Source organism: Periophthalmus magnuspinnatus, chromosome 8 (genome assembly GCF_009829125.3).
Source record: "Periophthalmus magnuspinnatus isolate fPerMag1 chromosome 8, fPerMag1.2.pri, whole genome shotgun sequence".
Lineage (NCBI taxonomy): Eukaryota > Metazoa > Chordata > Actinopteri > Gobiiformes > Gobiidae > Periophthalmus > Periophthalmus magnuspinnatus.
Genome location: NC_047133.1, coordinates 24833025 through 24859049, shown reverse-complemented (window position 1 = coordinate 24859049; position 26025 = coordinate 24833025). Strand labels below are relative to the sequence as shown.

At 37.8% G+C, this 26025-nt stretch overlaps 2 protein-coding genes across 3 annotated transcripts; both read right to left on the bottom strand.

The window, feature by feature from the left end:
• Positions 1–157: 157 nt before the first annotated feature.
• LOC117374842 (charged multivesicular body protein 6-like) lies at positions 158–2742 on the bottom strand. The gene is made up of 8 exons (XM_033971039.2): positions 2531–2742; positions 2188–2297; positions 2010–2097; positions 1766–1852; positions 1427–1492; positions 1227–1307; positions 811–886; positions 158–737 (listed from the first exon to the last, which is right to left on the bottom strand). The coding sequence occupies exons 1-8, from the start codon at positions 2594–2596 to the stop codon at positions 694–696; spliced, it is 618 nt and encodes a 205-aa protein (XP_033826930.1). The 5' UTR covers positions 2597–2742; the 3' UTR covers positions 158–693.
• Positions 2743–2832: 90 nt separating this feature from the next.
• Positions 2833–24854, bottom strand: ttyh2l (tweety homolog 2, like). Of its 2 annotated transcripts, none has more exons than XM_033971358.2 (14): positions 24540–24854; positions 21922–22094; positions 17471–17582; positions 12382–12602; positions 10703–10798; positions 8591–8663; positions 6878–6947; positions 6730–6785; positions 5852–5944; positions 5673–5765; positions 4737–4879; positions 4447–4632; positions 4294–4372; positions 2833–3564 (listed from the first exon to the last, which is right to left on the bottom strand). In XM_033971358.2, exons 1-14 carry the CDS (start codon positions 24666–24668, stop codon positions 3484–3486), a joined length of 1605 nt encoding a protein of 534 aa, XP_033827249.1. In that variant the 5' UTR covers positions 24669–24854; the 3' UTR covers positions 2833–3483. The 2 variants fall into 2 exon arrangements, with proteins under 2 accessions (XP_033827249.1, XP_055079738.1); XM_055223763.1 differs by having other exon boundaries at positions 3125–3564; positions 4555–4632; positions 24540–24846.
• Positions 24855–26025: the final 1171 nt, after the last annotated feature.

The window sequence follows — 26025 nt, the reverse complement described above, 5'->3', positions numbered from 1 at the left end:
ACGCTCACTACAGGAACATGAGAGCTGGTGTAATCTCAGATGTTAACGTAAACTAAATCACTTTTTATACTCTAAATCATCATTACTATTATAGGTTTGCACACAGGAACACATGATCCAGATTTTAAAATAACGCAGAAAAGGTTTGTCAAAGACGCTGATAGTATTACAACTTTTATAAAACACATTAAAAACAAATCTTACAAATCGTTATTATTGACACGCTTACTTTTTTATCAATGATACAAATCCAGTAGTTAATAGGCCTACTTGACAGACTGAACTAAAATCACTTCCCTGCGAACACGTCCAATACTCTGTCAATTGCGCCCTCTCCTGGAAAACCCTATAAAACACAAAATAAAACCACTGAGATAACCAGAACATAAAGAAGCCACACATCTTTTTATGATGTGAAATCCATTTCACGTGTAAAACATCTAAAAAAAAAAAAATCATACATTATGAATTGAACTATTAATAAAAATGAGACAAGTCTGGGAATGAAAAATGCTTTGTTTGAACATTAAATCGACTATAATTTCAAGTCTGAGCATTGATCTCATGTACAGTGTTACAAGTTAACAAGTACAATTACACATGCATTCCCAATATTTCCACTATCTTTTGAAATACATTTACAAATATTCTTAGATGTAACGGATGCAAAAAGTATCAATACAAACTTGACCCTCATGCGGCTAACATTTCTTTCTCAGGTTTTTCTTTTCTTCTTTCTAGTAAAAAAGAGAAAAAAAAGATAAATAATGCCACAAATGCCACCAATGATTGTGAAAAGGAAATCCGGACCTAGTTCAACATGAGCTGCCTCAGGGATGTCAGGTAGGGCTTCATCTGGAACCTCTGGAAGTGCTATGTCCTCTCCCTATTCAAACATAGATAACAAGAGATGTAAATGACATCAAATCCAAAGAAGTTAACTTTTTTACTACAGTGGTCCATCATAAAGAAGGTCACTGAGGTCAGCCATAAAACCACAGTTTACAGTCTTCCTCTATTCCATAATGTGAGTGCTAGACTGTTACTATCACATAAACATTGTCAATAAAATAATGTGGCTATATTGTCTCATAACACCCAACAATTTCTTAAGATAATATTTTTGATAGCAATGGCTTCTTAAATAAGAACAAGTTTAAATGTCTTGACTGTTCATTTAAAAAACTGGAGAAATTATGTAATACAGACTAAACTTCAACACTCACCTGAGTTATTGCTTCCAGCTCAGCCAAAATGTTTTCCTCATCTTCTTGCGTCAGGGAACCAGCCAGCATTTCATCTATTTGCTAAATAATAAAAAAAAAAGCTATATTGTAGTAGCTTTGAAGGTTTTCATAAGACTGAATTAGTAATAGCTGACAGTTTATTAAATGCCTAAAAAGAAGCAGACAAAGTTAGGAGTTACCCTTTGATATTCAATTGCCTCTTGAGTTTCATCCAAAATGCTCTCCACATCTTCTATTGACATAATCTGTCACAAACCAGATGAAAACAAACATGTTACTGATGGAACATATAATAAATACAAAATACACAATTCACTGGTAAAACTGTGTGCCCTAAAACGTGCAGCAGTCACAATGCTGTAGTTAGGGCTTAGCCTCTTAATCCTTTAATCTTCAAACAATGTGCACCAGCCATGTACACAAACTTCCCAAACAGAGGGATCTCATTACAAGAACATATAAAGAGGAAACATGGAGGTGGTAAGAGTGTCATTTTATGACAAGAGAAAACATCATACCTCATGCATACGCTTGAGACATTCATTGCCAATCTTGAGGCCTTCAATGACTTTCATCTCAATCTGCATAAACTCGATGTCTTGGACCTGTGTGAAAATATGAAATATATAAATATAAGAAAATACAACAAACAAACAAAAAAAAAGTCATCAAAATGTTGCAGGAAGCTTGAATTGATGAATAGCCTAGACATCACATTATGCTTTAAATTCAAAATAAAGCACAATATCTGTACTGAATTACCATTTGCTCCAAATTGGAAATCTGGTTTTCTGTCTTATCTAGGAGTTGGTCCTGGTATCGCTTCTTTTTAAGAAGTAACAGTGCTTTTCTGTAAAGAATACATACACAAATATTTGTGTTGTCCTTATTATTATTATCGTGATCTTCAAACAATATATTTGATCAGTTTCATACTTACTTCTTTTTGCCATCTTTCACCAGCTGCTTGGCCAGAAGTCGCTCTTTCTCCAGCTGTACTGTGATTCTTTTTTGATACTGCTTGAGCTTATCTCTCTGCTGTTTTAATTGCTAAATATGAAACCACAACAAACTCACTTAGCAAATCCAAATGCTCTAATACCACTGCCAAACTAAAACATGTGATATTATTATTGCTATAATCTATGAATGTTAAATTTGGAACAATGCTTAGTTAAATACATTAGTATTAAAAGGGCAGAATATAATGAGTGTGTAGCTGTCCTCGTCCGGCAGAACGTGCGTTAACGGGACTAATCTGCTGCTAGCATCCAGCGGCTCACCAAGATGGCTTTGTCCTGGTCCGTTACACGAGAGGGTTGGCTCTTTCTCCCAAAAACGTTTCCCATTATTTAGCCACATCCCCACTGCATCCTCGACATCAACAGAAACTATACAACATTTAACTCAACATGATCTCATTGTAAATAGAAGCCTAAAAGGCTAAGCGGCTAACTGGCTGCCATCTCTTTTGGTTCGTTTTTCCGCGTCCTCTACGGTAGGTGCATCGGGACAAACTTCTTCGCTTTTGCAAAAGGATTTGCTTTGGAAAGCAGCAGGCAACACAATTTGTTTTAGAATAAATGGTTTATGTAGGACTCATATCACGTAAGAAAATAATAGACAGTGCACAATTTACATGAACAGCACATAACAGGTAAGGCATTTGGGGTAGGCCAATCCAGTGGAGTTTGCAAAGGTTTTCCATACAACATACAATATTTACAGAATAAAAAAAAAAAAAAATGAAATAAAATAATAATGATAATAATAATAATAAAAAAAAACCCTATAATATTCTAGCTCGTAACAAATTTATACTGTGGTCAATGCAAAACATTTTCAAACATGCATCAGTCTTTCAGTCTTTAATCTAATAAAGTTATTCATCCAAACATTTTGTCTTAATGGCAGTCAAATAATAGCTACGGTGTCCCATGCCTATTTTCTGCAATAATTCAGAAACATACTGACCAGATTTTACTGGCAAACGTAATACAAACCACATAATTGCAATATAACAAACCGTCATTGTGAAAGCTCACATTTGAGCCACAGCTTCATCATTATAAATCAGGAGACATCTGTAGTCATTCTATCCAAGGTCTCAGTATGATGGCCTGTAGTCGTGTCCTACAGCAGACCTCAGTCGCTGTAAAGAGGACAACACCTTGAAGACATTCCCAGAGTCTCATAGTGTTTCTCTACATGATTTAGAGAAGCAATATGTAGAAGGTTATATCTGGAAGTCAGTGCCAAAGTGTCTGATCTGAGCTTCAGTTATGGACATATAGGGGGTCCTCATACTGGGTGAGTACTGCAAGGAATAAAAACATAATTATAATCAAACAATGGTAGGCTGCTAAGTATCACATAGAAGTTTAAAACACTTGTTGATACAGGGGCAGTACAGGGACATACATCACTCACATACAGAATCAAAGGGTCACAGAACAAGTACGTGAATTAGCTAAAATTAGGTGATAATAATAATGTAGTATTTTATATCTAAGGTATTAAGTACATTTTGGGATGTGGAAAAAGGGAGAGCACAAGGCACTTACAGTGTTTAAAGGTCTGGGCAAAGCAATGAAAGTTAAATTAAAGTTAAGTGCGTTAGTGGTTTATTAGGCATAGAACATGTAAAGAACAAAACATTTGTGGATAGGACTAAAACTATTCCTGAAGTTATCTGCCATATCTATTTCTAGAAATGTTATTCCTGCATGTGCAACTGTACACATTTCACTCACACAACAATTCAACCATCTTCCCTAAGTGAAGCATGTTGACAGAGATCTGCCTAATGCCCTAATCTAAAAGATTAGCCCACTTCCACAAGTAGCCAGTAGAGGGCAATGTTCCTTCATTCCAAATCCAATTCCTAATTCCCTTCACTGGAAAAGCTGTTTATAGAGCTATGGTATATTGTTATGCCCATGGTGTAGAGAGCATGCTTCCAGTTAGTGTTATAGCAGATTGGAGGGCAGCAGTGGCATCGGCGTCATTACACTAGAGACACAAGGGCCTCATAGGGCCAACGCACCGATGGCGGTGGTGATCCTCTCCCTATGAGTGGCATATTCTCATAACGAGGGTTGCCTCCAAACAGCATGGCTTGATTCCTGAGTCAGAATAAAAACAAAGGTGGTAAAGTTGGAACACCAGTACTGACATGCTTTCACTGTATTATTCTTACATGTATTCAGGGGGCTGTAAAGTGTTAGAAGCAGACTGAGGAGGTGGTGGGAGGCTTGTCTGACTGCCAATGCTACTTGTATAGCTACAAAAACTGTGGATGTTAGACCTTCTGGGGTTGTAGGACAGACGTCTGGCCTGGGGGTTAAAGGGATCCTCCTCATCGATGTCGTCATACTCCCGGTCTCTGGAGACAGCACAGAGGAGTCAGAGGGTGTGCATGAGTTAACATGGTGCAGCAGTGCATTATGGTTGCTGTGTAATGGGATAAGGGGGTCACTGAGAGCTGACCTGCTGCCCATTAGTGTCCACACTCTCAGGATTGTGCACAGCATGGCAGAGAGAGCACAGGCCGCCAGCAGAGAGAACAAAGAGAGGTAGAGCAGCCCTTCCACCCCATCATAACACATCCCTATTAGGGCGTCCACATAGTCCTACAGGATGGACACAGGAAGTCATTAATGGATGCATCAAACACTGTCGAAACATTATCCTCATCACATAAAAGCCCGGCTTTCAGTCACAACATCTGACATATTTCCTATATATCTTCCAAGACACTTTACTCAATTTTTGGGATACAATCCCCTAACAAATACAGTATGAACTTTGCTTATGTTGGAATTTAAATTAGCATTTTCGAAGTTAATACGATGCTTGTCTGCAATTCTCCATGGGCACATCAGAATTTCATCCTTGGTCAGTAAACCACAACATGCTTTGTATTGCTAACACAGCCAACAGTGAAACTAAATGTGTTCCTGATTGCCAGATTAGGGTTAAGCCCTCTCCTCTTGGTTATAGATGGTAAAACAACAATGTCATTTGTTATGTGTTTTTTCCCTCAATATATAGTCAATATGTCTTTTAATGGGTACTAAACCATGGTCTAATAATATGTATAATGCAAACTAATCATTTGTTTACTGTGTTTTATAGTTCTGTTAAATGTGCCTGCATGTTTAACACATGTGTACACATCAGTTTTAAAACACATTGATACAAGTCAATAGTATAATGTAATTTACTACACAGTGAACATCGACAATAGACACATCATTATGCTGCTTTTATCTGACCTTTTTTTGAACATCACTGGTTTTAGTTCATGTTGTGGGAAAGTCTACTGCACTTATACTACATCATATTGTTAAAATAAAATAGATGTACACATTGTTAAAGATGGCAATCCCTGCAGTGCTGTGAGCTCTAAAATGGTCCCATTACCTTATGTATTCCACGGCAGTCGAGCAGGGCTGTTAGCTGGTGCAGACTGAACTCTGTTGAGTTCAACAGTCGCTGGATCCCCAAAAGGTCTTTCTGTACAACAAGGAATAAAAGTGGAGCGAATGCTTCACAGCTTTTTAGAGAGTGTGATAATAGTGTCTGTCAGCCTAGGCACTTACCTCAGCAGAGGGAAAGATGGGCACTGTTAACCGCAGTAAGTTCTGGATCTGGATTTGCATGGTGGTCACAGAGCGCTGGCAGATTGTCAGGGACTGTGAAAACACAAACTTAATCACAACCACAGAAACACATCCACAAATACAATGAGACCATCAGTATTGTTTGAGTGTGGCATGCCATGTATTCTAGTGTTAAGTAAGGCTTCATAATTCTGCTTAACATGGGACATCCCAATTGAGACAAAAAAGATTATCCCCAGACACCCTCAGCTTCGCCCACCCATTGCAAGCCCCAACATCACAAATCCACAAACACAAACAAAGGACCAATATTTATATCAACTAGGCCATCGGATAGGAGATTATCCTTACCCACTTAAAGAGATTTAATTTAATCCCAAAATGGATAGAACAGTGGTAAATAAACATGGTTTAATCATTATTGGGTCTGGATTAAGATTTGTTTGTTGAAGATGTGGCATATCATCATGGCTTTGGTTACAAAAATCTTTCTGCAATTGGACTGTGTTGCCCAAGATATAGGCAAGACTGCACTACTTAACTGGTTTTGGTTTAGATTAGTACAATTCAAACCCCACATTTGTGAGGGCATTTTTAAAGCAGAACCCTGTGGCTACCATCGTTCTTCATCTACAGCAAACATATATTTAAATTATGTTAGTAATTATAAGAGCAAGAAACTTGCATATGCATACAAAAATTAAATTGGCAGTAGAAAATGAATCATTTGATTGAATTAGCACAAGGCTGTTATGCTTTAAAGCAGCATATTATCCAGTAATTACAATACCATGTAAAAAGAAAACAATGATTGTGTAACCTGTGTAGAAATTTCACACTGGACATTTTGTCAGTACCTGTTGGAAAGGATTTGGTAGATTAGGACTGCAGAACAAGTAATAGTGTGCAACATCTGTGAAGAAAAAGAAAATCACAAAATGAGTTTACATTAGGGAGGTGCATATCTGAATGGATGTGTTAATACAGATTTAGTCGAGTGAATACCTGCAGTAATAACATCCTTGGTTTGGTTCACAATAAATTTGTCTGGAGATACACAGAAGTCACTAGTGCCCTGTGAGAGAGAAGTGAGTTATGTACATTGGTCTATGTAGAATCAAGTCCAAAAACACACTAAGTGGTGTGTGACACAAAACTGAGCGTGACTTGACATATAGGGCATATGGGCAGTTGTGCTTCATGGATGTCATTAACTACATACTTTTTATAATGCAACTATGGAGGGCCACGGAGATGCATACAAAACTGATCCAGCAACATAGTCAGGGTTTGTCTGTGGTCAGCAGACCTGTAATGCATATGTATGACACGCATAAATACGCAGCCACTAGTATATTTAAATTGCATATTTCCAAACAACCCCACACCTTAGATATCAATTTCTATCTCATCAAATATGCATAACCTTTCAAATTTTTTATATCTATATGAATATAGTCTTATTTCAAAATGGCAGCCAATTTGCCGCATCATGTTCAAATGACAAGCAGGTGCAGCAAGTTCTGGTTGTAATTCCACACATATTTGAATTCATACAAGAGATCTGTGCGTGCACACAGCTCATGTGTTTGCAAGGAACAGCCTTAAATCAGTAATAGCCACTTGATATTCCCCTTATCAGCCCTCACTCTGACTGTCCGACTGTGAGCTACAAGATATAAGCTGCAGTAGTGGAATCCACTATTCAGAATACGCTTTTCCACTAAGGTCAGACATTTTAATGCAAGGTCATGTTGTACTGTAATAAGCAAAGTTGAGCCTACAGCAGGTCTTACATGTGAATGAGCCAAAACCTAGATACAGTTTATGTAATCATCTGCCTAATTTCAGGTTAAGAGTCATCTTCTGCACAATCCCTCAACCTCAGTGGGATAATCCAGGCCTCTAGATAAAGTGCACAGAGAGTGGACATGAGTGAAGAAGAAAGGCTGTAGTGCCCCGACAGCTTTACTAATCCAGACACAAAAAACATGTGGGTGCAATCAGGAAGAGGGCACCATCTGTCACAGTTAACCAGGGATAAGACTGTACAAAGTGTATTGTGTGGAAAGGAGGGAATTTGAGGATGTATTACTAGAAAGAGCTATCTTAAGTAGAAGAATATTAGATGCCAAACGTTTTGTGTTGGGACAGTTACATGTTCCAGTGATGACATAACAAATTAGAGGTAGTTATAATGTAGAACAAGCACAAAGCACAAAGTCTGTACCGTACTTGAACCTCCATTAAAATATGTTTTAACTTGTCACAGACAGCCACTAGTCTCACCAAAAGAGGAAGCTAAATTATTTCCCAACACTGTATTTATGAGTAATGAACTTTAATCGAAGCTTGTTCTCTTTGTCTTTGCTTGCATGGTTGCTATAGCAAACATCAAACTTCTAGTGTGCAATGGTTTACAAATGATTTGGCACATGTTTTTTGTGAAGGCAATGAAGGTGATGCTTATTTGTGGGGATAGGACACGCACATGAGTACACTTGAATTGAATGCGCTGGTATCAACATTGCCAAACTATTACACCGAGGCCAAAACATACCATTAGGTGGATCTTTGGTCTGGAAAAAGCCATTGATTTTTTTAAGGCAACAGAGAGCTAATAGTAACTATCATCTGTCATCAGTGTAAATCATACCATCCCTACTTTTATTCATAGGGAGGATACAATAGGACTCCATCGAGTATAACTTTTCTCACCACAGCAGTAGCCATTCCTGCTCCCAGTGAGACCCAGCTGAGTATCATCGACAGCATCACCAACCCCATGATCCTGCGGGGGAACAGCAAATGGAAAAAGACACATAGAGAGGTGACACAAACACGCAGGGAAAGGAAGATGAATCATTTCTTCCTCACATCTTTGTTTTTTATATTTATACTTTTACAGTTTGTGTGCTGGCTTTTTGGGACGGTTCAACAAATTATTTTCATGTGAAGCTGCACAGTTCAAGTTAAAAGTGGATGATCACGTGAGTTATACATGCGCAGGAGCGTCGTGCACAACCAATTGGGAGGCTTTATATATTTCAACAACTTTCCATCAGAAGCTGTATCGATTTATTCCCCAAAAGTGAAGTATATGGTCTTGTTTATTTCCTCACCTTCTACTGATTCAGCACAGTCCTTTCATACAATCAATTTTGATCATTTAATTCAGGCAGGGGTCAAACCACAATAGGTTTCAGAGACGTTTGAGTCCAAGAAATTTCTAGCCCTATAATAATCTCTGCCATACTCACCCAAAACCATACACTTGTCTTCCACATCTTTAAGGACAAAATGTTAACTTGCGTCCTAATATCACAGGAATACATTTCAGTTATACAAATGTTATACCTGAATTTACATCTTCGTGAATTTCCTTGTTTAAAATAGTTGGAAATATACTATTTATATGGACTTGAGCTACACTTTAATAGAGATCTTGCAGAAGCATATGCCTAAAGACAGAAATACTCAAAGTGCTTTTTCTCTTGTACACGTCAGTTCTGCCCTGCTGGGTGCCGCTTGCAACATCCCTGCACCAACTTTCATTTAGCTGCTGCGCTGTCAATCACCTCGAGCTTTCTTCTGTGAACCACTTGACTTTTCTTTTGCCCTTTTACAGTTTAACAAGGCCCTTATGAAATATCAAAAATGACCTGCATCTCACCCAAGAACGTAGAGACGAGCATTGAAAAACATCACAGTAGGGTTTCACTTGACTTGTACCCATAAAGCAGCCTAAGAGCACTTAACAATTAGTACAGAGGGCAGATTCGTCCTGCTCTGGCAATCAATAGGCATTAAGCAGTGTCATCTGAGAGCAACCGAGAACAAGATCTGTGTCTCCACCGTTAAACGAAACCAAATGGGATAGCAAAAATCAGACTCTTTCTGTCAATGAAGAACTAATTGGTTCGTCTTTTGTTTCCGACAGACAAAATTAGAAAGGATACTACTGGTGAAACTATGGGCCTGTAACAGATTTTTTCCCCATGTATTTGAGCTAAATTTGTTGATAAGCAGTTCTGGGGTGACAGTAGCTCAGTTGGTAGAGTTTTTGTCCACTGACCCACAGGTTGGCGGTACGATTTTCAGCTCCTGCAGATGAATGCTGTCCTTAGGCAAGACACTTAACCCTTCTTCCTCCTAGTGTCTGAATGTGTGTGTGTGTGAATGGGTGAGTGGTTTCTTGATGTAAAGTTGTTGTAAGCGTTACGGTCATGACAAAATTCCTCATTGGTCTCTAAAAGTTGCGAAAAGTTACTCATAAATTCATCACAGTGAATAATTAGGATGCTCTGAATGCATACGGTAAGTGAGGAATACATTTGGACCAACACAAACTGTTCAAAATAATAATAATAAAAAAAAAAAAAGGTACAGTGTCTATAAGAGTCTTTTATAGTCCCTATTTTGAAAGTACTGGGTAAAGTAGTTAATATTCAGCCATAGCAGATAGCTCTACCTCTGATGGGGACTGGGTTTGGCACATTTTAGTCATGGCTATTATCTGGTATTTAATAATTGTTTTGTTGTTTGGCATTTGTTGTAAAAATGACTATTTTGTTACTCATTAAATGTTGGCTCATTTTAGTAATTATAGTTTAGCAGTAGTATTTATGGAAAGCTACTGAACGTTAGCCGCTAAATGTTCTATATTTAAGTCATTTATGTTGAATTATAGTACTTAAAAAGACAGAGTAGGCTGATAATTTGGGTATAAAGACATCGCTAGGGCTGACTGGACTGGAGTGGTGGTTATTTTGCCCAACTCAACACACATTTTTCATTCATGTAGCTCTCACACTTGTTGATGGTACCTACAGGATGAGGAGCCATCTGGACTGTTTGGCCATTCCTAAGCACATGGTCAGGCAGATGACGAGATCAAAAATCAGCAGCAGTAGGTACGTCAGCCACCTGCAATACAGACAGACAAGAAGAGCTAATTATTCACTTTCATTTAAGTAGCACCCTTAAAGAACTGCTTGATGCGCACTACTACAGCAGATCAGTCTAAGTCATATATCAGCATTCTCATCTCCTAGTTAGAGCCCATCTGTTCCATCAGGTAATTTCCAGCCTGTTGGCTTAATAATTCAGCAGCACAAATCCATAGACATGAATTTTTCAGGCTTTGGAAATGTCTTTCACATGAACAGATTGCACTTGGTCCGCACTTGAGCTTGTATGTGTGAGTGACTAGCCAAACATATGGGAATATATGAGTCACTTCTAACTCCCGATAGTGACAATACGAGCCCCACTGGTGTTGTAAATCCCATGAAAATATTAATCCTGCAATGTCGCACTAACAAGCACTTTCCATACCACACAGTGCATTAGACTCTGCAATACTGCTGCGTAAGTGTATGCAGCATTGTCATTAAATATACAGCAGAGGTTAATCTAGCTACCCTATTTCACACATAAGACGTCACAGTTTACATTATATGCTACATGCAATTAGGGATGACCGAAGGTGTTCTCCAGTGAATTGGTAGTAAAGAGCAATGTCATTTTTCACATGGTCCAAAAAACCAAACATTTGATCATTGACCAGAGATGACTCACAACAGGCAATTTACAGCCCAGTAGCTGTGACAGAGAATTCAATAAACCAGACAGAGATGAGTGAGTGTAGTTCAAGGTCTAGAAATAAGGCTGGAGTTTAGAGATGGCACTGTTGAAATGTCTGTGTGAAACTGGAGGAAAGCAGACAAAAGGCAGCACAATAAAAATAATTCAGTATTCTCAGTATTAGGCATTTTTAAACATAGACGCATGGAAATGAAAAGCAGAAAAAGTGCATTGTTTGGATTACATTTTATGCATTATCGCAGCATTGCTAATTGTTATTTCTGTTGTGATAAAAAGCCTAAATTTCACAAAATCTTAAAGGTCGCCCAGTAGTGAAGAATCATAACCACAACAGAAGCCAAATGCTAAAAATACTGAAAGTGCAGAGAAGATTATCCAGCAGATAACCAGGGGGCGGATGACTGAGAGCTCACCATGGAGAAGCCTCAGAGAAAGTAAACAAAGCAAAACTGTGCTTAATTCAATATGCCTCGTATACAGTGCATCTGAAAATAGCTGTATGAAAATCGTGACAGTGTGTATGGCGCTAGTAATGGTGGATGAGTGAGTAGAAACTGATTTTTGTACTTTTGATGGGGGTTGGCGCGGTAAAAAATTAGTGGAACAAAATGGAGTCATGGGATCCCTGGAGGGACCACTCACATGTGATAAGACCCGGCATTCGAATTATGCTGTCACTGGAGAAGGGTGGAAAAATATGAAACGGATTCTGTCTACTGAGAGGATCTGTGGATTCAAGTGTGCTACTTATGAGAAGCATGTCCCATATTTGTCATAAATCACTCTGGAAAAATATTTTAATTTAATTGTTAATATTTCATCGGAAGGGGTTATACAATACTGCATAAAAAAACAAAAACACATTCAGTTTCACTTCACAAACAATTTAAATGCATTTATACCTGTAATACTCCACGAAAGCCGTTTGATCAGCCACGTTCCCCAGGTTGGCGTTGGCTGTGTTCAGGTCTGGGAGGGCGGTCATCTCTTGGATTACGTTGTTGACCATTAACTGCATGAAGCGCAGAGCCTGCAGCAGATCTGGCCTCGTGGAGAAGAGCTCATCCAGGCGCTCCAAATGCTGCTTTAGGCCAGTTTCTGCATTTTCCTTGGCCCCTGTAACCTGCATCCCAAACATATAGACACATTTAAGTGGGAATAAGTAGTAGGGCTGCAGGATTATGGAAAAACTCAAATTTAATTAGTGTATTATCTGACAAGTACTTAACATTTGAGAGAAGATTGTAATGTGAACTGACAAATACATACAACATTCCCATACATTTCTTAACTGCAGGATTAGCAAGTTTTTTTCCCCCATAAAAGACAAGATATTTTGCGATTTGTCGTGGATGTTCTGTGTAGAGTAAAAGCAGAATGGCTGCACATAACCTTCATCTAATTACAAAACATTTTATCTTTTACAAACTTGTAAGAAAGATGTTAGTAGATGTTAGTTACTATATGACATTTTGGGATGAGAGCTGCCCCCCACTTGCCTTTTCTGTCTAAAAAAGCCAAACAAAAAAACAAACCTTATCCAAGAATCACACAGAACATGTTGTACGTATCTACACTGCAGGGTTATCATTTTTTATGTAGAATAAGGCAGGTTATTGTGTTGATCGTGGAGGAAATAATGCCGCTGCGATTTCAATTTGATTGTGATTAATGCTGCAGCCCTAACTGTAACCCACTGCGAAGAATTGTGCAGCATTTCTAGGTAGTAAGTAACCGAGAAATAAAAGAACAGGGGTGATAAAAAAACAAAACTAAAATATGTTTCGGGGGAAAAGATCTTGAAGAGAAACTTGAGAATCCATGGAGAAGGAATGAATTAGAAGTGGTGATCCCATGAGAGAAGAGGCGTGTGTTTTATTCAGATAAACACAGTGAGAGTGAAATGTCGATAAAGACACCAGGGAGAGCCCTTATCACACGCCTCTTTGATAATGACAACAGAGTGGGATGAAGGTGCACGGGAGACGGCAGAGAAGAACAGTAAACACAGCTGACTTTTCTGTTTCAAGTATCAAACTAAAGGACGCCCCATTCACGCCTGGAATGAAGATGTGGGTGAAAGCGGGTGACATATTCTGAGCAAGTGACAACATGACACGTCGACGGGTTGTCAAAAGTATCATAAATCAGATACTAGTTGATGCTAAAACTCGTATCAAAACTAGAACAGGTATTGATACTAAAAAGCAACATTTACAAGTATAAAACCACTTAGACAAAGTTGAAAATCACATTCTATCATTTAAATAAAGAGTCTTTTAATTATCATTGTGGTATCAGAATTGGTATCAAGAATCAAGCAAATTCTTTTGTAGTGAAATTGTGTTTTGGTCTTGTTTTTATGAATAAGAAGATTGAATATCATGGGTATAACTTGTGGTGCACTGAATTTTAAAACTGACAGCTCATCCAAATATTTTTCAGCATTTGTTCTATGTTTTTCTTCCAGTGCCTTATCTTTTGTCTGGGATTTTTTGAGATGAAAATATCCTTCTAAATTTTGCAAATGCAGTTCGGTTTTTGGTTTTTTTGGGTTTTTTTTTTGTTTGTTTTTTTCAGCTTCACACGATGCCTACTATTATAAACGTACTTGGAAATTTAAAAAAAAAATGGAGAAGTGTTGCTTGAAGTGATAATTTTTGGCTTGTTATCAAAAACAGTCAAATTCAAGGACTAAGCAACGTTCCTTTTTACTCCGAAAATAATTAAACTCAGAAATAGAGCTGTATAATTTGAACTTGTGTGAGTGTACGGACATATAGCGCACTCAACAACCCCTTAAAGTCAGTGAGTGTCTTCTAATTTTAACCTTAACAGTGTAACCATTTGTGTTGTGAATGAACACCTTTGTCAGATTTAAAGCACTTTCGTTTCCCAGACAGTGATTAGACACTAGAAGAAAACGACGCCTTCTAGACGCCAGTGCATTTCAAAGCGCCCGGATTAAATTCATAACGCTGATGGCATGCTAGACAGTATCCAGTAACAATATCCGGACAGAGAACTCCGAACAGAATTCCCACTGGGATACCTCACGTGATTCCCGGTAAGTTACTCTCCACTCCTCACCTTCTTCCCCGCCCTCTTTCTCTCAAACTTCCTATACAGTTCTTATCTGTCTCAGCTAGAAAGAGACAAGGGATCCATCATCTTGAGCTGCTAAGATTCCCTTAATCTGCAGGATGCGTCTGCTTTTAAACAGGGATTACGAGACCTCACTTTAACAGAAAGCAGGTCAAAAGTACAGCAGGTCGGTATTCAACACCGAACTCCGAAACGCTTTGAAAAGAAACTGAACGGACGTTATTGTAGTGATAAATCGCCTAAGATTTGTGAACTGTGAAAATAAAACAAAACGAGAGCCTCATAAGGTGACATATTGGAGATTGTAAAGAAAGATATTGAGAAGAACTGATGTATGACAAGAAAGAAGCTATCATTTTTCCCTCTAGAATCACTTTACACTTTGGGATGGCTCAATACACAAGTGTACCCAAGGCAGTAAATTGTAGACATTGGTTTTGATATAAGGTTATAGCTGCTTTTCCCTCATCTATTTCCCCTGGCAGCACTGAAGGACTCTTCCTATTAAGAGAACTGGAAATAGGAGTGATGTATAGAGTGATACAAAAAAAAGACACTATTAGAAAAATCCACTGCCATTTACCCCACTGACTCATTGTTTCTTTCCGATCTGTGAATTTATACTACTGTTTATTAAGTATAAACTATTTCAAACCTATGAAAAATACGTCGTTTGGCAGATTTCACATAAAACTGTAAATTGGTGTTTTATCTATTCATTTGTGAAGTTGTCCCAAACTTCCTGACGTGTGTAACAATCAAACACAAACGATTCTGTGTTGTAGAAAATAGCTCAATATACTAAGATGTACCCGGCTCATTCAGTATAATTGATGCTTTGCGATAATAGACAATGCAGTATATTTATGGTATCCTGTCTGTCTCAGCAAAAGCTCGTCTGCATTCATAATATTACAATACACAATAGAACAGGGAAAGGCAAGCTAAGCGCTAGGAAGAGATTGACAGCTAAACCGGCTACATTTTCCTAATTAAAAAGCTTAAATTACATCAATCTTTGTCACAAATCAAGTTAGAGAAATGCAGGCAATTACCAATGTGTGGAAGATCTGATGTTCTATTTGTTTTTCTTTTTCTTATGCATTGTATTCACTCTTCTTTGTGTTGTCTTTGTGTACTTCTTCTACTACTGTCTCTAAACCAGGTCGTTGTAAATGAGAATTGGTTTTCAATCAACCTACCTGGCTAAATAAATACATTCTGCCCCAAGTACTAACATGGACAGCTGGACAATTGACTAGAAAGCTGAAAACATACTACCAGTTTTACATAAAGAAAGCCTCTTTTCACTGCCCGAGGGAACATCTATGTCTCTCATGCAGCTACAGAAGAGTATGCCTGTGCTATAGGCTCAAATCAATATCCACGATTTAGGCACAACAGAGGAGTGAGCAGTAGTCTGATATGGAATCTATATACGGACTCAAATTACACTTCTCCTATAGAGTAGAGGAAAATGCTGATGAAAGAATAAAATGTAGTTTCCAATGGTATTATTTGTTATTTGTCTGTACATTCCGTGTGTCTCTATGCTATTTACAGCACTGAATATAAATAAAGCATAAGGGAAGACAAAGAATGATTCAGACTTAGTACTTGAATACCACATATGCTTTTGGAGGCAGCATGTCACAAGTAGGATTCCATGGAAATAGAAAATTAAATCATACTTCAGAAAATGTTCCATGGAGATACATATGCTTTATGACATACTGTGGAATATTATACCAAAGGAATATGTCCATGGAGACAAGCAGGAGGAGAACTTCCACCAGGCTAAGTAAGTCAGTTTTACTCACAGTTTTCAGTGGAATTAAAACATCCAACAAAAACAAAAAAGTGAATAAAAAGTTACGCAACAGTGCTTTAATTAAGGGGTTAGGGTGAGGAGTTAGGGCATTAATTAGATTGTTGCTGAGCCTGCATCATCAATAAACTATTCATTGCTTATGAATGACGTCTTTCTTCATTGTTTATAATGGCTAATTAAGGTGTAATTACTGCCAACATTTGACCGTGAATGTTCATATGTCTGAGGTTAGTGGTTGAAGGCACTGAAGCTGTTGCAGTGAGAAAACTGTATAAAGGAAACATGTATTACTAGGCTCAGGAAGTTCAAAGTTAAAACTGAAAACTAAAACTTACAATATTTATTCCTCCTTAATGTAGTTCATATTATTCAATGCTGCTGCACTAATAGCTGCCCTAAGTCAAACTAATTTGGAGCAGCCACACACACACACACACACACACACACACTGTCACATATACAAGAGGTAGGGTTTAGCATCCATTAACGCAGTGCTACTGGGAGCTAATCCTCGCTTTGCTCAGTCTGATTACTGCATCTTTCAAGGCCTTGTTGTGCCTCCCTCTATCCCTCCACTCCCCTAAGCCTTTTCCCAAATATTTTCAGCTATAATTGTGGGTCAGTGAACGAATCCCCAAGTACAAATCCCCAAGAAGCCCCCATAAACAGCAGATGAGACCCCCTGTAGTTTTGGATAGCTTGTCGACAGATGCACGTCCCATTATTAACAGTCTAGAAGTCTCTAAAGCATTAAAACAGATGAGAATCAAGGTTACCCAATGCACAGAAGGATAGAGCGAAGCAGGGGAGTATTTACTTGAGTTACAGTACATGCCTTTATTGCTGAAGGAGCTTGAAAAGGCAACAGGCATCTTACTTTGAACAGAGTTGCCTTTCCACAGATCTGAACAGTAACAGCTAATGCCGTCACCTACTTATGTAAATGGAGGTAAATACATTTAAACATAAACACCTTCATATAGATGGTGTACGCTCCACCTGCCAAGTTACAAATTACACAAAAGTTAAAAAAAACCTTTGTGTATATTACTCACCATACTGTTGATAGTGCCAAACGTGTGATTGGCATTGTACAGGGAGTAGGTCAGCTGGTACATCCCATCATTGGTCTCGCTGTTGCCATAGAAACCCACTCCCACCGCCGAACTGAGGAACAAGTCAAGAGTTTAAGAGAGAAACGCAATCACACGAAAATATTGTTTCACTTTGCTGACTGTGGGAGTGAATGGTTGATACAATACTTTCAGCATTTCAGCAAAAAAAAAAAAAAAGAATTACACCATTTTTGCATAGTTTGAAAATATTCTTCAGAGACATTTTACAGTTATAGTGTAATACATTTTGTGAGAAATGTCACCACAATGTCAATGATTACTTTTTTCCAGTAAGGATGTTTTGTCTCAAATAAATACAGTTAATAAAATGTACATTATGGTGAATATAACCATTTGACAGCAGTTTTCAATTATGCAACCACAGAGTTAGCTATTTAGTGTATAGTGTAGTGTAGTATGTGTAGTGTACAGTAATGCAGTAGAGTTCCTCGCCACAAAACTCTAATGCACATGTGTCAAACTCAAGGCCCATGAGCCAAATGTGGCCCTCCACATCATTTTATGTGGCCCTCGACAGGATAAATTAAAAGGTATGATCGTCTTAAAATGTCTTTTACCAGGAGATATGCAATTACACAGCCACATATTTATATCTAGGCAAATGCATATGTAATATTTGTAACTTGAATAAGTAATAAATACAGAAACAGTGAATTAACAAGTTAAAAAAGTAGTTAGATTTATTTTACATCTGGCCCTTTGAGAGCAGCCATTTTGCTGATGTGGCCCTCGGTGAAAACGCCCCTGCTCTAATGCAAACATTTATATCTTTCATGATAGCGACAAAAGAATTCTACTAAAAGACAAACATTAGCATCATTGTGTGCCATGTTTTCCTTCATACTGCTTCTTACTACATATTGGAGAGAACTAAATGCTGTCATTGATGTAGACATATTTATAGAAAGGTTGCTCCTATAATATTCTGATCATAAGAAAGTGCATTTAAAGAAGACCTATTGTGCTTGTGTCTGCTACAGTTATAATGTATGGCACCCGTGGATCATTATGTTGACTTAATAAATAAACAATAACGCTGACTTTCCGTGCTAGAAAACTGCACTGCAGCAGAGTTTTTTATTTTTTATTTTCCAGTTGTACCAAAATGACTATGAGATGCTGTTGAATACTACGTGTATCACCAATACATGAAAATAAAATTAGAGAATGAAGTAAGTAGACGTGTGGGCGTACACTGGGGTGAAAATGGGAGTTGATCAGCAATATGACGTCTTGTAAATAAGCGATTAAAGAGTGGTCAAACATGCAAAAATCACTCTAAATGCAACTTCAAGAGGGTAAATGGTGAAAGGGAAATGACTAAAACACGGTTAAAAGCTCTAAAAAAGTCGCTTTTGATAATAGGTCTGGTTTAACATCTTTTGATTCAAGTCTAGTCTTAGTTTAGCCCCAATTTGACCTGTTCATTAATGCAACATAGTTAGTATCATGTAGTGTATTTGTAATGTTTATCATGTTTAAATTAATTTATGGTAGCACATAAATAGTATATCTTCCAGTCGTACACATGTGATCTAGGTGTTTCTCCTCTTGTATCTCCCTGCCTCTGTCACAGTAACCTTGTAAGCATAATGAAATGCACTACCTTTGTCTTGTTCATTCAAAGACTTTCCTTTAGTTATGATTAATAGCAACAGGACCACTTCTTCTCGTGTCCAAATCATAAAAAACACAATTATTCTAACCTTTACTAAAAGTCTTGAAATGTAAAATTACTCCATTCAAATTGAAATTCTTCTTTGATGGATTTGAGCATATTTGTGTTGCAGTCAATGCAGCGTGACTTGGACAATTGGGTTTTTTGGTGGACATTAACCCTCTGGCCTGGATGTGAGACAGAGAGAGCTGGTAATGACAAGGTAATGAGACGATAATGAGACAGGACGTCATGGGCAGCACAAGCCCCAGGGGCAAGTGTGGAGCTGCATTATAACGAATGGGACTAATCACACTATAGTCTGCTAAGAGTTTTAGCATTGAATCCATTTTAATTTTGTTATATTTCTATATTCAATAATGTATTGGTTTAGTTATAGGAATGTCAAAATATACAATTTATGTATTTACATTATTATGAGAAATAAGACTATAAATGAATTTCCTATACTACACAAAATGGATCCTTGAGCTTTAAACCATGTTATAATGTTGTTACCTCATCAAAAACACACCCACAGTTGTGTTTTGTTTCATTCACACATGTTTGAGTAATCTTTTATTATCAGTCTGTTACATCTCCAAAGCTCAAAATGCTCTGTTCCACCTTGTGATGTCATGTAGTGGCAGCTTTACTTTTTACCTTTTGTTCAGTAAATATTGGCAATTCCAGGGCTGAAATTATCCAAATGATTCTAGTGAAGGTGTGTGGAGTAGAAAAACACAGTGGAGCACTTCCTGTATTACTACATGACATCACAAAGTGGAACAGAGCGTTTTCTGATTAAGAGAAGAACATAGCCCAAATATGCAGGGTTTGTGTGTTAAACATGTGAATAAAACAAAACAAAACTCCAGGTCTGTTTGTGATGAGGAAACATTATAACATAGATCAGAAAATAGAGTAATATGGGTCCTTTAACAATTATACAGGATTATTAAGACTTTAACCAAAACACTGTACAAGGTGACCAGCTTTATGAAGTCAATCTTTCTGAATAAGTAAAGTTAAGGTGACACATAAAAGTACATTTAAGTTTAGTTTCTCAGGATATTAGAATTCATTAATTACGCTTTTAAAATTGTTACTTTTCTGTTCTGGCACAAAGACTATAATGACTTCTGATCATGACACTTGAAAGTTTTATTTCTTTATTTTTGCAAATCTATCTAATTAATTTACCCTTTGCCTATCACTCAGCTCCACTCATACAAAAGCTTATTCATTCAAACAACAATTTCCTATGTGTAAATAAAAACATAAATTTGGCTGCACAAATTATTCAAATTCTTTTCTAATCAAATTCCCCACTGATATTAATTTATGACTCACAATTTAATCAAATATTGTATGGAAAAGGTTTTTTTTTTTCAAGGACAGTGCATATCAATGGGCTCTGTATCTGGTCATACTGCAGGCCTCTCACTAAACAGCGTCATGCCCCCTCACTTAGCATCACAACAAGCCATGTGTGAACTCAAAGAACCACAGCCAAACAATGTTAAGGTCAACACTTACAAACATGTCACAAGTTGAAACAGAATTTCACACAAATCCAATCAAGACTTTTGAGTAAAACTCTCTGTATTGCTTCCAGAGTTGTATTAAATTATATGTAGAAATTTAAAAATGAGTAAAGTAAGGTATGTGAACTGATTTGATAATAAACATATTTGTGTGAACCATGACTAGTGAGCAAAAGTGCTGGCTGTTCAGGACAATTCATACGCTTCCAATATTGATTAGCTTCAGATTAAATAAAGAAGTGGGTTACAAGTACAGGTGTCATGGCTTCTTATTAAGGTTACAAATGTTGCTGTTTTGTTTTAGTTTTGCACATTTTAGAGTTGTTATTTTTGGATGTTCTTTGCAGAATTTGTTCTCATCAGTGAGAGTCGGGACAGTAAATGCGCTTTTCCTGTGAACAGATACCACAGGAACTACAACAACTAGTGTCAGCATTCATCTGAAAGAGTCACCGCCTATAAATATCTCGGGGTTTTGTCTTGATGAAAACTTACCCTTTAAAATACATAGCTCGGAATTATATAACAGTTTAAAATCAAAATGATCAGTTTATTATAGAAATAAATCTGTATCCCATTGAATTCTAGAAAATAACTTGTTCAAGCAACGTTTCATTCTGTGCTAGATTGTGGAGATATAATATACCTGCAGACTTCAGACTCTGCTTTGAAACCCTTAGATCCCTCTTTCATTCAGCCCTTCGTTTCATAACAAGTGATGAATTCAAAACCCATCACTGTTCACTCTATGAAAAAGTAAGTTGGCCATCGCATCTGTCAGAAGAGAACAACACTGTATAAAATGTATTTATAAGGGACTACGACGACAGACTGTCTGAATATGTTGTTAACCTTCGATGCAGGAATTTTAAAATTAAGATCTCATCATTGTATAAGTCTAAAAATCAGCCGCACCACAATTGAAAAAAAATCAATACATTTCAAGGACGTGCAAAACTGGATACTTTGGTGCAACAAAAGCAATATAATAATCTGGTGATAAACAATTTTACTCATACCAGCACTTTTTTAATGTTGTAAATGCACTTATGGATTTGTTTTGTTTGTTTTAAAACTGGACATTATCAGTTGATTGCTACACAAATGTGTTACCAGTTATTCCAGTGCAACATGTAAAATAAAAATATTAATTAAAAAGCACTTACCAAATGATGAGGCCAGATAAAACAGCAGCCCATGTGATGCAGCAGGTATCAGGTCTTTTGGTTTCCTCATCGATGTCATGGCGACAGACACAAAGCCACACCAAGTACACTACCAAAAGCAACAAGCTCAGGCACAGACCCACAGCACCAATGAACGCAAAGACAACTATAGACTGCAGAAAAAACAGAAAGAGAGAAATATACAGTAAATATATAGTATGGAAAGTACAGTGCATGTGCAATTCATCACACAGTTACAATTAATTCCATATTGTAGAACATTTCAAACAATAACACATCCATGAAGACAAGCAGGTGGTGGTCCCTTGTCCAGAAAAATTACACAGCGCACTCTTAATTGTGTAATCAAAAAATAATATGTTCAGATTTTTCATTGTATTTCAATTCGCACTTGTTTTGTCCCATAAAGCTACAGTGGCTTTTAGATGATGACTCACTTCACATTACTAATACATAATAAATGAATCTGCTGTATAACAATAATCTTTTAACGCAATCAGAATTTTAATTTGGACCAGAATATTCTTGCTAATATTTCAAACAGCCCAAATGCAGAGACTGGGTCAAACAGAACAGTTGAAGAATTTACAGCCACCACTGGAGCTTGGGAGTGTGAGAACCACTGTCTCATAAAGATAATAGTAATTATCTTGGGTGACAAAGTGACATATCTTGACTCTTGATTGATAAATGTGACTACAATCTGAAAAGGTTAACAGCTGCTGTGAAACTACCAGAGGTCCTAAAGGTCACTCACTCTTGTTATCAGCTTGGTTTAAAGTGATGGGCAGAAACATAAGGATTTGTTTATGATCTTCCAGTAAAGTCAACTGAACAAAATATGTATTCTTTGGTATTTTCCAAGTTTAGCAGAGGGGGATTTTGACAGAAGCAGCAGTGAAGGAAAACAGAAAATGTTCTTAGGCAGTGGAAGGAGGGAGGTCATGTGACAGGAGCACTTTCCTTCAGTCTTGTGATTATTGGTTTGGTGAAATATTTGAGCCTCAAGGAAGTGAAAATGTACCATCATAAGGACTGTACTGCAACACAAATAATTCATTATATAAAGTCACAAAAGCAAAGTGTTTTTATTTTTTTTCTTCTCATGCAAAATGTACATTTACATTGCAATGCTTGGGAAAAACAAGCAGATTATTTACACTTTAAAGCCATAGAATCAGTAGTAGTAGTAGTAGATTCATTTTGTACTACGGTGACGATACTCCCCGACAAAATTCACAACCTTTTATTCGGCGTTTGTGGTACTGAAACAAATCTATATTCATAATTTATTTGAACAGATCCATTCTTTCAGTAAGTTGTAGACAAGTGATGTTTAGAGGAGCTATTATGAAACGCCATTCTCAGTATCTATTCTATATTGTAAGCACTTTCGGAATAAAGATCACGCACAGAAAATGTGGATGTAGGCTATTGGTTTGAGCACCAAACGCCAGAGCCAACCTGTGCCAACCAAACAGGCTTGGCGTAACCTGGCAGCTGCTTCAAACCTGTAATCTAATGACTTGCTAATCACTGAGGACACTATCTAAAGCTAATTACTCTCTAAGTGCTACTACACAACAACAATGTTCACAGTTAAGTTTATTTGTCACCCCTCCCTTCCACCACCACCTTTGTTTTGTAATTAGCCATGGCACATTTCAATTTCCACGGGCTGCAACGCTCTAATGAGGACAGATAAACAAGAGAGAAAGTCCACACTCTGAATGCCTATTACCACCAGACAGTGCTGTGATGAATGTTCTGACACAAAGAAAGAAGTAGCTTAGAACACAAGTCCATGTGTCAAATAAACAACATGGAGTGTATATGGCAGGTTATAATGGTCTTGTCAGCTTTATGGACAGCTAGGATGGTGACAATACTCTTCACTCAACTGCAGCTGGGAGTCAGTGACACCTCTCTGACCCAGGGTGGATGTGGTTTGCTGTACTAAACACAGAGAGGGAGCACAACTCTATCTAGGTCTATGTGCACTCAGTAAAGAGATTTGCAGCTATTATTTGATTTCAAAGTGAAAAAACACCATTTTATTACAGTATGATACAGTAAAAGTAGATGATCTTCCTAATAAGACAAATATGTTAAAAAATATTTTGTGGATTAACAAACAAGTTGAAAACATTAACAATATTACATAGGTAGTGGCATCCGTTAGTCCTAATGACCTTTGAGACAGAGGTCATACTGAAGACATCATATTTTATAGTGTTTTAACATAACAGGCTAAACAACAATACTACCTGAATTACAGAAATTATGCAGCATGCAAATGTGCACAAATCGTGAAAGAAATGAACATAAAGCTGCGCTAATGTTCTGAGAGTTTGAACTAAAGGCGGATAATGCTGGTCATGTGTCGTCATGTGAGTGATGTGAGATACAGTAGTGCACACTCTCAAACTAAACAAAACACAAGGAAAACTTTCTAAAAGAAACTTTAACGCCACATTAGCTCGCATCTTGCTTTGTTTACATTTTAACCTCACGCTCTTAATCGATTTGCAAAGTCTGCCGCTCATAATTTGGTAATGGGAGATCGTGCGTCCTGACGCACAGGTTCGTTTACCAACCTGCTGGTAGCTGGGCTCCTCCGGTTTGAAAGTGTTGTCCACAGACTGAAACACAAAGTTAAGGTGAGGAAAATTGTGCAGCCAATAAGTCCACCACGGAGCGACGTAATCGAGCCTCGCGGTGGCCATTTCTGCTTCAAAAGAAACGGTCACCGCTGTCAGTCAAGCACTGACACTTCTCACTTTAATCCCAGCTGTCTCCAGATTGTCCCCAGGGGGAAAGACAAAAGAAAAACATTCAACTGGCCAATAGTGTATGATAAAAGATTCGAAGGGGGTGCGCAAGTGTTCAGAAATAAACTTTTCATGATGCGATTTGAGCGCATAACCTCTTGCCTCCTCTAGAGGTCCGCGCGTCCCCGACACTGGCACTGGGTCGACTCTGACAGAGCACGTGAACCTGCCTCCTCCAGCAGAGAAGGCGTGACAACAAGTTTAGAGAAAAATACTTCTGGGAGAGAGTCTAACCAGTGTGTAAGGCCTAAAGCACAAAGCATTTCGTGTTTAATTTTGACCCAAAATCAAACCATTCATGCAACGTTTAGCTGTGCGCGCTGACCACACTTTGTTTTCGTTTTAACCAGAGTACAGCACCAAAGTTTCTTTTTAGACATGCAGCCATTTCCTGAAAAAGGAGATCAAATCCACCGGTCAGATTGAGAAGTATCAGGAGAGGTGAGTGACTGCTGCGAGTTTGTATCTCTGCTCGAAGCGGAGTAGCTGTGCCATGTACTATTTATGACTTGTGCTGTTAATGTCTGACCTCTTGTGGACAAGGCGGCGCAGTGAGGTGGGCCGTAATGAGGTTAGGAAGAAGAGGCTTGACTCTTCCCTGCCCGGGACTCTGCACAGTCTCCTTCTCGTTTGGTCTTAAAGATTTGTAGCCTACAGTAATATTTAATAATGGCCACTATTGTTTTATGTTGTGTATAACTTTTATTAGTTTCACTGATTATTTTTTAGTTTCAAATATTATGATGCACAGCCCATATTAAACTGTGGACTATGTATGTTGTATTCTGTTTGGTACATTTGAAATTACAATTAGGCCTACATAACAGAATACTGCGGGGCATCACATTATAGCCTTATCTTCTATATTCAGTTAAGAAAACATCCTATACCAACAGTCCCATACCAGTAGATGTCGTCAAACTGATTAAGTCGATGTGTAAAAGTTGTGGTATGCTGTTGGTATCCACTGTAGTAGATAAAATCCCAAGCATGTTTTCTTCACATTTCTCTTCCTAGTATCAAGACTTTCTTCTCTGGAGTTTCCTTATCATAAGCTCCCCCCAGTACCTGTGGACTTCTTTTCCTTGTGATTGGCATTCTACACAGAGAGAGGCTGGTGTGGCTGCGGTCATATGGCTGGAGCTGGAATTATTTGGACGCTTTGATGCACCTTCATGAACACAGCACCGGCCGCTCTGCTCCCGGTGACTGCTCTAAGTAGGTGACACTTCAAATACACTGCATGAATATG

Coding starts and splice junctions, on each gene's coding strand:
- LOC117374842 (XM_033971039.2), bottom strand. CDS start 2,596: ATGGGAAACGTTTTTGGGAGAAAGAGCCAACCCTCTCGTGTAACGGAC. Junction 2,098..2,187: donor GTGAAAGATGGCAAAAAGAA/GTAAGTATGAAA, acceptor TATTCTTTACAG/AAAAGCACTGTTACTTCTTA. Junction 1,853..2,009: donor TTTCCAATTTGGAGCAAATG/GTAATTCAGTAC, acceptor ATTTTCACACAG/GTCCAAGACATCGAGTTTAT.
- ttyh2l (XM_033971358.2), bottom strand. CDS start 24,668: ATGGCCACCGCGAGGCTCGATTACGTCGCTCCGTGGTGGACTTATTGG. Junction 6,786..6,877: donor CAAGGATGTTATTACTGCAG/GTATTCACTCGA, acceptor TTTTCTTCACAG/ATGTTGCACACTATTACTTG. Junction 5,766..5,851: donor CCATCTTTCCCTCTGCTGAG/GTAAGTGCCTAG, acceptor CTTGTTGTACAG/AAAGACCTTTTGGGGATCCA.